Source organism: Chelon labrosus (genome assembly GCF_963514085.1).
Source record: "Chelon labrosus genome assembly, chromosome: 9".
In the NCBI taxonomy this organism is placed as follows: Eukaryota; Metazoa; Chordata; class Actinopteri; order Mugiliformes; family Mugilidae; genus Chelon; species Chelon labrosus.
The window spans coordinates 26,114,302-26,126,018 of NC_140359.1; the positions used below are offsets into that span (position 1 = coordinate 26,114,302).

The window sequence follows — 11,717 nt, forward strand, 5'->3', positions numbered from 1 at the left end:
GGTATTTTAGTACCTGCAGCCAGTAGTAAAAAAGTAATACAGTAAAAATAGTAATAATTGCACGTTTTTAAACAATATAAGTATAAATGTATAACTGAGAAAAATAAAATATAGACTGTAAACTTGAAATGTAAACTAAAAGCTCGTACATACATACATTTACAATAACGTGCTTTTTTTTTAAAAACACTTTAAAAGTCTTAAAATATATATATATATAGAAGATGAGACGAGAGAAGAGGGGATGTTATTAACTTGGAGTAGAAATAACCCCCGATGATGTGTTTAGTTTCTCTTGATGGGAAATCACACTCCTCGGGAACTCTGAGAGATTTTACGTCGCAAACAGAGTGAAACTTTAAATGTAAAATTTCATCAGCGCCGCGACCAATCACAGGCCGGCAACGGAGTGCGTCACAACCGCCGTGCAGCCAATCAGCGACGCCCACGACGGTAGAAAAGCTAGCGGTTGCAGCCCCTCCTATCAGGCAGTGAGGAGAAGTCGGGGATCGGGTCAGCAGCGGGAACCTCCAGGTTTCTACTGAATACAAGAAGGATACCCGATAATTTTCTAATTTAAAACAAAACAAAGAGGATATTCCAACATGGTGGTTGTAACAGCGGCAGCAGCGGGGGCCGGAGGAGCCCACAAAGTGCTCCTTATATCCGGGAAGCAGACCGGCTCCTCCGGGGGCTCTCAGGCGGCCTACAGCAGACCCATCTCCGTGGTTTTACCGTCAACGGCTAGTCAGGTGTCTTCGGACTCGGACTCCAACTCGTCCGCGGGGCCGCCGGTGCGAAAAAGACAGAGGCTCACACACTTGAGTCCGGAAGAGAAAGCACTTCGCAGGTTGGTTTCACCCCCACCCCCCTAAAAAAATAAATTACTTATAATCAAAAAAAAAAAAAAAGGGGGCTAGCTGCTTATTCCAAAGCGCCGCCATTGTTCCCGGAATGCCGGCAGAGACACGCCCAAAGATTATAATTATCATCTCCGGAGCACAACAATAGTAATCCCATTTAACGTTTAAATGTAAGCAAAGGGGATTATACGCAACACTACACCGCGTTGTATTTAAATAGGTCGTCTAAGGTGTCTAAAATTGGCATCTGTGTGCGTGTGGGAAGGGGTTGTATTGCTTTAAACGTTATTACTGTATCACCTTTGTACTTCGGACTCGCTTGTCAAACTGATATGAGGTTGATTTGACTGTGGCCCGGCTCCCTGTGAACCACCACGGGACGCTGACACCGACCTGGGTTGCTTGCTTGCGTGGCAGGAACATGGCCGGTGGTTATTGCGCAGTACTCTGTGAACCCAAAGTCATGACAGTGAGAGGAGGGAGGGGAGGCTGGGTAGGAGGGGGGCTTAGTCAGCATCGTGGAAATTTTAAGTGCTAAATTTGTTTTTCTTTATCTGTGTTTTTGCAGGAAACTCAAGAACAGAGTCGCAGCACAGACAGCCAGAGACAGGAAAAAGGCCAAAATGGGAGAGCTGGAACAACAAGTCCTAGAGTTGGAGCTGGAGGTATTAAAAAAAAATCTTCTTGGCACATCTTCAAGCCAGGTTGCATCGAGGAATGCAGTGCACCTCATTCAGCCAGGGTTGCTCCATCAGGCTTTATATTGCGCAATAAAATGCACTGCACATCTTTTATTTAAATAGGTCTCCTTCCTTTTTTTTTTTTTTTACACACACATATATAGTTCCGTGTTTGTATTTTTACACTAAGGTTTACTGGAGAAGGTGTGACTAACCCTGTTTTCCCAGTGGTTCATTAATAAAGTATTTATGATTAATGATCCCCTCCACCTTAACACAGTTAAGTCACAAGTAATGTTCTGAGTCATATGCACTTCCCCCACTGGATTTTTTTTAATACATTACATTTAATTTTGAAGTCGGAGGGAAACGACTTCTCCATTCTTCCGTATGTCCCCGACCGGTAGAAAATGCATTTTTCACGCAGTTTCACTTCTAGCTTTTATTTGATTTTACAGAGAACACTTTTTTTGCAGCTTCCACTTCCTGATAAACGGTCACAAGTTTCACGTTTTGTTTTTTTTTTCTTCCTCACTCACAGAATCAGAAACTTCACATTGAAAACAGGCTGCTTCGGGAAAAAACGAGCGGCCTGCTCACAGAAAACGAGGAACTGAGACAGAGGCTTGGGTTGGACACCCTCGACTCGAAAGAAAAGGTGGGTTTGCGATGCAGAGAGGAGGAGGAGGAGGAGGAGGGAAGTGGACTGGGATGGATTGTAGGAAATGGCTCTGAATTCACTTTGTTTTTGTTGTTTTCGTTAAAGGTTCAGACGCTGTTGTCCACTGGGAACGAAGCAGGTTTGGGGATCGGGTCTTCTGAGTCCGCAGCACTCAGGCTATGTGTGCCTCCGCAGCAGGTGCAGGCCCAGCAGTCCCTAAATCTGAAGACTTCTCAATGGATACAGATGGTTCTGACTCTACAGACAATGAGGTAAGTCTCTGCCAAGATTTGTGCATTGAGGTTTAAAGAGAGCTTCTGTAGTAAGACCAGAGTTGGGTCATGGGTTACTGGGCTAATCCTGTTTCTCCTTTGCGTCCCCCCTCTCTAGTCTGATTTGCTACTGGGCATTCTGGACATCCTTGACCCAGAGCTGTTCCTCAAGTCTTGTGAACAGGAGTGCGAGGAGCCGCAGGTGCTGCTGGTCGGAGGGGGGGACCCAGTACCTGCCGCCACACCTGCACCTCTGGGGGCCCCACCAGTTAAGCTGGAGACCCTTAATGAACTGATTCACTTCGACCACATCTACACCAAGCCCGTGGAGGAGGGGCGCGGCGGGCAATGCAGCGACTTGGAGAGCGGCACGGACGACGACGAGAAGATCGACGAGGCTTCCTACCCGGTCGACGACGAGGTGGTGGTGGTGGTCGAGGAGGAGAGCGTCTGCGTCAAAGACGAGCCGGAGGAAGTGGTCATCCCCGCCTGTAACGGTCACAGCCAGGTGGATGACTTCCTCTCTGGAGCCTCCTCTCCCGCCATCAGCAGACTGGATAAGGAAGCCTGCTTAGCGGAAACATACAGCGACTCCGGATATGAAGGGTCCCCATCCCCTTTCAGCGACATGTCCTCCCCCCTGTGCGCAGAGAGCTCCTGGGAGGACATGTTCGCCAATGAACTCTTCCCCCAGCTTATCAGTGTCTGAATCCAACCCCTCTGCCCAATAAGTCATAATATATAAAGATAGATACTGTATATACACATGTAAGAGCTAATTGTGTAGCTTTAATAACTGCTGATAAGTACCTAAAGCTTCATGGCACCAGAACCCCTCTGAACCAGCCTCGTATAGGCTAAAGTTAAGCACACATGCTCATGTTATTACAGCAGGTCTGTACCACTGGTGGTGCCGCCGCATCGACTGGTGGTAGATGGAGTTCATGAAAGCTTAATTTTAACGTTATACAGAAGAGTTTTAAGATTGCTTGGAAATCTTTTTACGCGCTGTTCAGAATGAAATGTGGGTGGAATCCAGTATTTCTGTAAATTTTCAGAGAGGGGGGAAATGGGGACAGATCATTTAAATATTCGACTTTATTTATTTGTGTATTCTGCTTCGGAGTCCTATGTCCGCTAAGTCGTATGTCTTCTAATTTTTTTTTTTTTTTTTTTTGACCGCTCTCCTTGTAGACCAATTGCATTAAAAAAATTTTGCATTGCATATTGTCTCCTGGTTTAATTGCATTGTAGGTAGAGCAGGAGGAACGGACTGTCAGAAAGGATTTCAAAATGTGATTTTATTTAGATGGATTCATCTCCACTGAATATGAATGTAGAATGTTAATGAAAACAACTGGGAATGAAAGAAGATTAGCAACAAAGGCAGGACATTATACACTGATCTGCCACAACATTATGACCACTGATCTCAGTGTGAAAGAGAGCCAGCGTGGCAGGACACTAACCTAGTTGATAGTTGAGTTACATGTCATGTGTTGCATGCTAACAAATGGAGTTTTAGAAGACATAACACACCAATCAGCCATAACATTATGACCACTGACAGGAGAAGTAAATAACATTGACCATCTTGTGACAATTCAGTGTTCTGCTGGGAAACTTTTGGACCTGGCATTCATTGGTGTGGATGTTAAACTTAGACATGTAGCACCCACCTAGACCAGACCAGGCACCCCCACCCCATAGCAATGACACTCCTTGATGGCAGCAGCCATCCCCAGCAGGATGCAGCTTGACACAGACACACACACAACAACACTTTAGGAACAACTAAAAAAAAAAAAAAAAACATGAAGAACAGCACAAGGTGTTGACCTGGCATCCAAATTCACAAGATCCCGAACTGATCAAGTATCTGTGGGATGATCCACAGAGGCCCCTCCACTCAAAGACCCCCACAGACACCACAGGACACCCTCAGAAGGCCCATGTCCATTCTCTGATGAGTCTCAACTGTTTTGGAGGCACAGGGGAGACCTGCACAATATCAGGAAGGTGGTCATAATGTTATGCCTGACCAGTGTAGAGATTTTATCCATGGAAGGTCTGTTTGTTTGTAAAGTGAAGTCGCTGCCAAAACTTGCTGGCATTCAAGTGTAAATTCATGTTGTAACCAGCATTTTTCACTACACTACATTTCATAAAGCCAGATGTGGGTTTTAAGACCTGTCTGAATAAACCTCAGACATCACAGTAAAAGTATTTTTTAAATGAAACTAACATTTACGATGCCACATATTTTCTATCAAAGAAGGAAAAATCACACAGAGATTGTCAGCATCATGCTACATTTGAAGGGTTAAAAAAGAAACACAAAAAGGTTGGAAATAGCTTCATGAAGCAATAATTTATATGGGCAAATGACAGATTTGTCAATGTAAAAAAATAAATATGAATTGCAGCTCTAATGGAAACATGCTCCATCCACTATGAGCTGTTTCCTGAAGCCTTTGCTGAGAACATATTTGCCTTCTTTTCATGCAAATCGTGGTTAATTAGGGCACTGGATGTTTAAGGCATTTTAACAAACAGGTTTATCACGTTTGTTTAACAATTACTGTCTTAAACCTTCTAATGAGTCCATACCCTGCAACCTCGCATTTGAACCGGGTTCCTTATGTAACAAGAGTGTTTATTTTTTTATTCCTCAAGACTAATTCTTCTGTCCTCCTTTGTGAAATGCATGTGCAGACACAGTGTTTATATTTCTCATCTCTCCAGTGCAGCACAGACTTGCTTTTCTGGGAAGGAGGCCTCCTCGCGTTACATAACACTTCTAATGTAACTGGGAGTTTCCTGGGAGTCTAACCTGAGACCGGCTCGCTTTTTACTTCCCAACAGAAATAGGTCAGCGTGAGTATTGTTGGCGTTTTGGCCCCGGTGTAAAGAGAATACGTCTTTCCCCCCCCAGGCCTTCTTTCTAATCACCACCAGGTCTCATTCAGGAGATAGTTGGCCCTTTTTCTTGAGCTCCTCAGGCTGTGATTGGTGTGACCCCACCCGGCGAACAAAAGCCCCTGGAGTCCGTGTCGTCGTGTGAGCTGATTAGATCAGGTTTTCAGACGCACCACTGATGTAATTGATCCCAACTCTGCAGGACCACTCTGTTAGTCTCATTTAGATTACAGATTAGGAAGCTCTGTGATGTCCTCATGAGTCTGAGCAGCAGATGATCTGGAACACAGAGCTGTTTCTGTGTAATTTTACCTCTATTTTTTGTCGTTGTGGTAGCTCAGAGAAAACCACAGTAGACTTTGACGTCGCTATGGCTCAGCTACCCAGAAAGAGCGCGGTGAGAAATTTACCATTTCCTGCCTCGTAGGTGCAAACCACAGCAAAGACGAGAGCAACCTTACAGCTGCTGATCTGAAACTGAAATGAATCTGCTGGAGCAGCATCTTTCGATTTCGGGCTGTAGATTCGGGGTCTATTTAAGAAAAACTGAGAGATTTCGGTTTCTGCTTGACGTATCTGGTTTTTGTTTTGTTTTTTTCTTGGCAGTTTCAAGCATCTGTGTCTTTGTAAAAATGCAGCATGTGTGAGTTCAGCAGGAGGCAGCTGCAACTTGAGGATTTTCAGCATGAGAGAACAACATCACCAAAATCTTTGATATTAGGATCATTCACAGACAACCGAAGAACACCGTGAGGCCTCACTGAGCGCTGTGATAAGTATTAGGTAGTGTCAATTCCTGTCATTGTCATTCAACCGGAACACAGATGTCCTCTAAGGTCATCGCTCATAGAACATTGAGATTTGCATCTTGCTATTGGCCCCACTTGGTTTGTTTAGCCAACAGTAATTCGCAGCGTGTTAACAACTCTGACACCGCTTCTAGGGTTAAGACATCGAGTGCTGGAAGTGGTGCGGCGTGACTGTATTTGCTGTTGCTGCAGAAAAGTGAAGAGAATAAGGCAACCGGAGCACGGTGCAGAACTGCAACAATGCACGAGTAAATGAAACTAACATGCAACCTACAGCAGAGACGACTGCGGTTGATTGGCTCACGGAACTCTTTTTGTTTTCCTTGAATAATTCAGATTGAGTCTACGATAATTCCAATATTTCCGAGCTCCGTTTTAGTCAAATGGTGCAATATTGGATCGAAAGCAGTGAAGGCAGTACATAAAACCGAAGCCTGGATCTGTGAAACTGTATATAACTGAATCACACACCTGCTGACATCCTGTGTGAGACACTTTCAGCCTCATGAAAACTCTATAATTTTTGTATGTTATGCTGCAACAGTGCTATCTGCCTGTTTGATTACATGCTGCATACCTTGCATGCTGTCCAAATGTGCTGCAGTCAGCTTTACTGTAGGCATGGATATGCCAACATGTTATAAACTAAGTCCTGGGTCTGCCGCGATCTGGATTTAAATAAACGTTTTTACTCCCAACACAGAATAATGATAATAACTATCAATGACAAAACCCCGCCTGAGACCCCCCGGTGGCAGGAAAAGCTCCCTTTTAAAGGGGAACTACTGTTTTTTACAACCTGGACCTTATTTCTGGCGCAAAATACGATTGTTTACTCACCCATATAACTTTTGTGTAATTTGAAGTTGTTCGGGAGATATTTAGATCTGCGTATATATCCATATAGTGGGAGTGACTGGGGCACCGAAACGCAGCCTCTAAATAACAGAAAAAGAGAGAGAAGGAACGAGATAAATATACATCTGTCACAGATACACAGATCTGACTAAAGGGTACATGTAGAATCTAAACATGATATAGCTGATGCACGCTAGATGAGTTAGCTGCTACAATGATTGAATATAAGCGGTATCGTAGGCAGGTTGGAGAATGATTCATGATTCAGGTGGGAGTGGATAACCTCAGGAGGCCATGACGACTGGACAGGTTGATGAATGAGACCAGGGCCAATGAATGAGTAAATCAGAAACACACAGCTCCAGGGCTAGAGACACTCACAAGAAGACGCTGATGCTAATAACCGATAAACAGTAGTAGAGCAGCATACTATCCAGAATACAGAAAGCTTTATTAATCCCCAAGGGGCAATTCAGTTTCTACAGTCCACCATCTAAACATACAACCATTCACACCAACAATAGTGCATAGCAGGAGTAGCATAATATGGCCTGGGTCTGCGTATATCCGTAGAGTGGGAGTGACTGGGGCACCGAAACGCAGCCTCTAAATAACGCATTATCTGCCGCGAAACTCGTTCATTTCACCAAAATTTTGTTATGATACGCTAGTGATATTCCCCATTGAGTCTGGAATTACCTGTTATCATCATCCGGGGTCTGTAGGTCAATCTACCTACAGATGATGTCTTCTGACCTGGATGATTTCATCTCTGAGCGCCGCGTGCACCCGCAACGCTCGGCTTGTTTACCTGTAATTTGCTACTGCTATGGTTTCTTCCACAACCTCTGAATCGGAAAAATATTCAGCCATGTTGAAAAAAAAAAACTAGCAGTAGCAAATGAAAGAGTTTCACGGCAGATAATGTGTTATTTAGAGGCTGCGTTTCGGTGCCCCACTCACTCCCACTATATGGATGTAGGCAGATCTAAATATCTCCCGAACGACTTCAAATTACACAAAAGTTATATGGGTGAGTAAACAACCGTATTTTATGCCAGAAATAAGGTCAATACTGTGTGACTTGGGGTTTATCTGTGTGAAAAGGGCCCGAATCCATACGAGTATGAAACCAGCGTGGCTCTGGATGTCAGAGTTCATGCCTAAATTAGAGCCGGATCACTCATGCTAATACGACACTGTTGTCACCTATGCACGGATTTGGATAAACCTTACAGCGCGTCTCGGGTTACTACACTCAGCAGGATTATAAAGAGGATTGCTAAACCTACACTGGCAGCTGCCCCCTTCAATGTAAATAACACGGCTCCTAGCGTCCAGTCTCTTCATACTGAACTGTGAGAAAAAAAGAGTTTATGGTTAATAAAACAAACGAGAACTGTACCAGCTGATCAAACAGAATTTAAAGGCAAAGGGAGCCATGTGTAAAACAAACAGGAGGTCATGGCGGCTAGAAGAGCACAGCGTGGCTCATGTGACCGTTTTCTCATGTGAGGGGTGATGGTGTGTTGACCCGCAGTCTGTGCTAGGAAAGCTCAGTCACCTGACCCAAACGAGGGATGGAAACGGCTCAAATGCCTCCTTTGGCCTTCTTTATTAAGCGGTTGATCGCCCGGAGGGGACGGGAGGGGAAGGGAGGGGCCTCGGCCTTGGTATTTAGGGCACTTTATGAATGATTCCGCTGGGAAAAAGTGAGTCACCGTCCACGTAATGGCCGGCAAACAACATCTGTCCACGTAGAAAACACGGTTCGCCGGTGCGCTCGAGAGGCACGCTCCTGCTGTACCCAGTCACCTGCTGATAACCAAGAACTCCGGCTTGTTAATCCTGTCTTCCCACTTCAGAAGGTGTGTTTCTGTTCCTATAATGGAGCCGCGACGCAATAACAATTACATCTGGCTCGTTTTTCTGGATTTCCGTGAGGCCACACATTCCAAATGATTATTCAAGATGCTGTAAATAGAAAAAAAAAAACATCAATCACCACTCTTCTGTCTGCGCGGACGTTTAAGATAGAAGAACTAAAAAGAAAAACAATGCTCTACTGTTCCAAAGACCCCTGTCTGTTAGAGGTTCACCGTTGCGTCATAACTTGTATCCGATCAGTGACGCACACATACCAGCATGCTCTCGCACAGGGACACGCACTTCACCCATGTGCTCAGTAAAAGGCGGCCTACTCCCAAGCTGCAAGACATAGAGAGAGAGAGAGAGAGAGAGAGAGATCTCTATCTTCAGTTACCACTGGCAACAAAAGAAGGGTCAGTGGAGTGTGTTAATGCATGTCTGATCCACGGCACTGAGCCAAAAACCCACCGAGGCGAACAGTGGGGCTGCTCATGCAAGTCCTAAAAGTCAAGAATATGAAGGTCTACAAGTTAATTCTGCACGGCTGTGGCTGCATTTAGATGCCATTTAAATCACATCTGGTAAATGCACTGGTCCAAGGATGTCTCCTACTTAAGTGCACGTGACCTGGGCCATGATTAGCTCCATGCTTCGCTTGGCATTCATTTAAAATGGGTGCTAAATGTATGCATAAATGTAAAATGTTTCAAACTGCACAAAACTGCTGTTTTCGAGTGGAAATATTAAATGCAAATATTTGAAACGCCTCCAATTTCCGCTTATTTTATCTTAATTATCATGCCAAAGCAATCGAACAGAAACATGTTCCAAATCATGCAACCACTTTTTGGCTTTAAATATTGACTCAGCCAGCAGAATATTCTCTGGAACAAATTCTAACGTCAGCATTTGCGGAAAAAAAATAAAAAAAATAATGAGATGACGGGAACAATGGTTCACAGCAGGTTGGTCCAGGCTTGCCGGAGTGGTATTTAATGCTGCGGGACTGGCGTCACGCATTACACAAGACTTCATCGCCATGGTTTCACTTCCTGTACATGTGGCAGGTCTGCAAGAGGCAGCCCGTCGGCTGAAAGGAAACATTAATCACTTGGATTCCTCCCACACCGCGTCGCAGATCCTTCCTTTGAAGCTCTTTCAAAGGCAACAAACCAACGCCACGGAGATTCACATCAAGGGGATTTAAAGTGCGCATTGTGAAATGTATTTTAATTTCATCTAAATGACTTTGACACAGCTTCGCATTCATTATGACACGAAGGATAATACAGATCCTGAAATCCTGACGTTAGGAGACGGCTTTGAGAGCACACCTGTGGTATGAACTTTAGGACGAGCCTTTCACAGATTGCTCAAACCAGGCCCCTGAGGTTAAAGGCTCACCAGTCAGCCACTACTTAAACATGATCACAGAGCACAGACAAACATATATGCAAGCTCAGTACGGTAAATCCTGTTTGGAATGATGACATTCATGTGTTTTCATGAGCTCTTTAGCCGTTACAGCTTGTGTCCGGTGTGTTGTAATATTAAATAGTCCCACAGTGACCAGGTTTAAGAGTCATAGATCAACAGTGTTGCTGTCGTGTGTAAACATTGCACTGTAAGCTTTTTGGAAAAGGGAAACAACCATGACTTCGGATTCACACGACCAGCGGAAAAGCAACAAGCAACTTTCGAGACACCTTCAGTGAAGCAAGTGATGTACACCTTGGTAATATTGCGTAGGTCTCCCTTGTGCCTCCAAAACAGTTGTGACTCATCAGAGAATGGACATTGGCCTTCTGAGGGTGTCCTGTGGTGTCTGTGGGGGCCTTTGAGGGGAGGGGCCTCTGAGGATCATCCCACAGATACTTGATCAGTTTGGGATCTAGTGAATTTGGAGGCCAGGTCAACACCTTGTGCTGTTCTTCATGTTTTTTTGAGTTGTTCCTACAGCCTTTTTGTGGCTGCATCCTGCTGGGGATGGCTGCTGCCATCAAGGAGTGTCATTGCTATGGGGTGGGGGTGCCTGGTCTGGTCTAGGTGGGTGCTACATGTCTAAGTAACATCCACACCAATGAATGCCAGGTCCAGAAGTTTCCCAGCAGAACACTGAACTGTCACAAAATGGCCGATGTTATGCACTTCTCCTGTCAGTGGTCATAATGTTATGGCTGACTTTGCTTGTTGACACGCAACACATGTCATGCCACTCAGCAGCGTTGGTGTCCTGCCGTGCTGGCTCTCTTTCAGACATCGATCCGGCTCTGCTGACGTCTTAAAAGCACAACAACCTTTCTTCCTCATTCCGTCTCACACTGAACTGGAAGGTGGATTAACAGTACAACAGTTCAGCTTTGAACGGGCCGTGTGAAAGGGCCCCGCGGTGAGCGTGTTAGCATGCCAGTGTTAGTACTTAGCTCTGTGCCTCATAGGATACACTCTCACAGTATCTCTGGAATGACTGTTGCCTGTTGCATTGTCGCTGAGTCGCTGTTGAAGTGTTGCTCAAGCGCTTGTTGATGTTTTTGTGTCATCATCCATTTAAAAATGAACTGGTGAAACAAGACCCATGATTGGTTGGAGCTTCACCATGCTGGAAACCAGCATTGCCCTTTTACATACACCGATCAGCCACAACATTAAGACCACTGACAGGAGAAGTGAATAACATTGACCATCTTGTGACAATTCAGAGGACCCTCCCCTTTAAACGTCCCCCAATAACAACATCCTGTTTCCAGACACCACAGGACACCCTCAGAAGGCCCATGTCCATTCTC

The 11,717-nt window shown here is 44.9% G+C and overlaps 1 protein-coding gene across 1 annotated transcript; it reads left to right on the forward strand.

Moving 5' to 3' along the window:
* Positions 1 to 489: 489 nt before the first annotated feature.
* On the forward strand, positions 490 to 3,701 carry xbp1 (X-box binding protein 1). Its single transcript, XM_084551829.1, is given in 6 exon segments — positions 490 to 850; positions 1,432 to 1,528; positions 2,085 to 2,201; positions 2,310 to 2,476; positions 2,595 to 2,655; positions 2,658 to 3,701. Coding segments are annotated over 6 exon segments (1,215 nt in total). The 5' UTR covers positions 490 to 605; the 3' UTR covers positions 3,186 to 3,701.
* Positions 3,702 to 11,717: the final 8,016 nt, after the last annotated feature.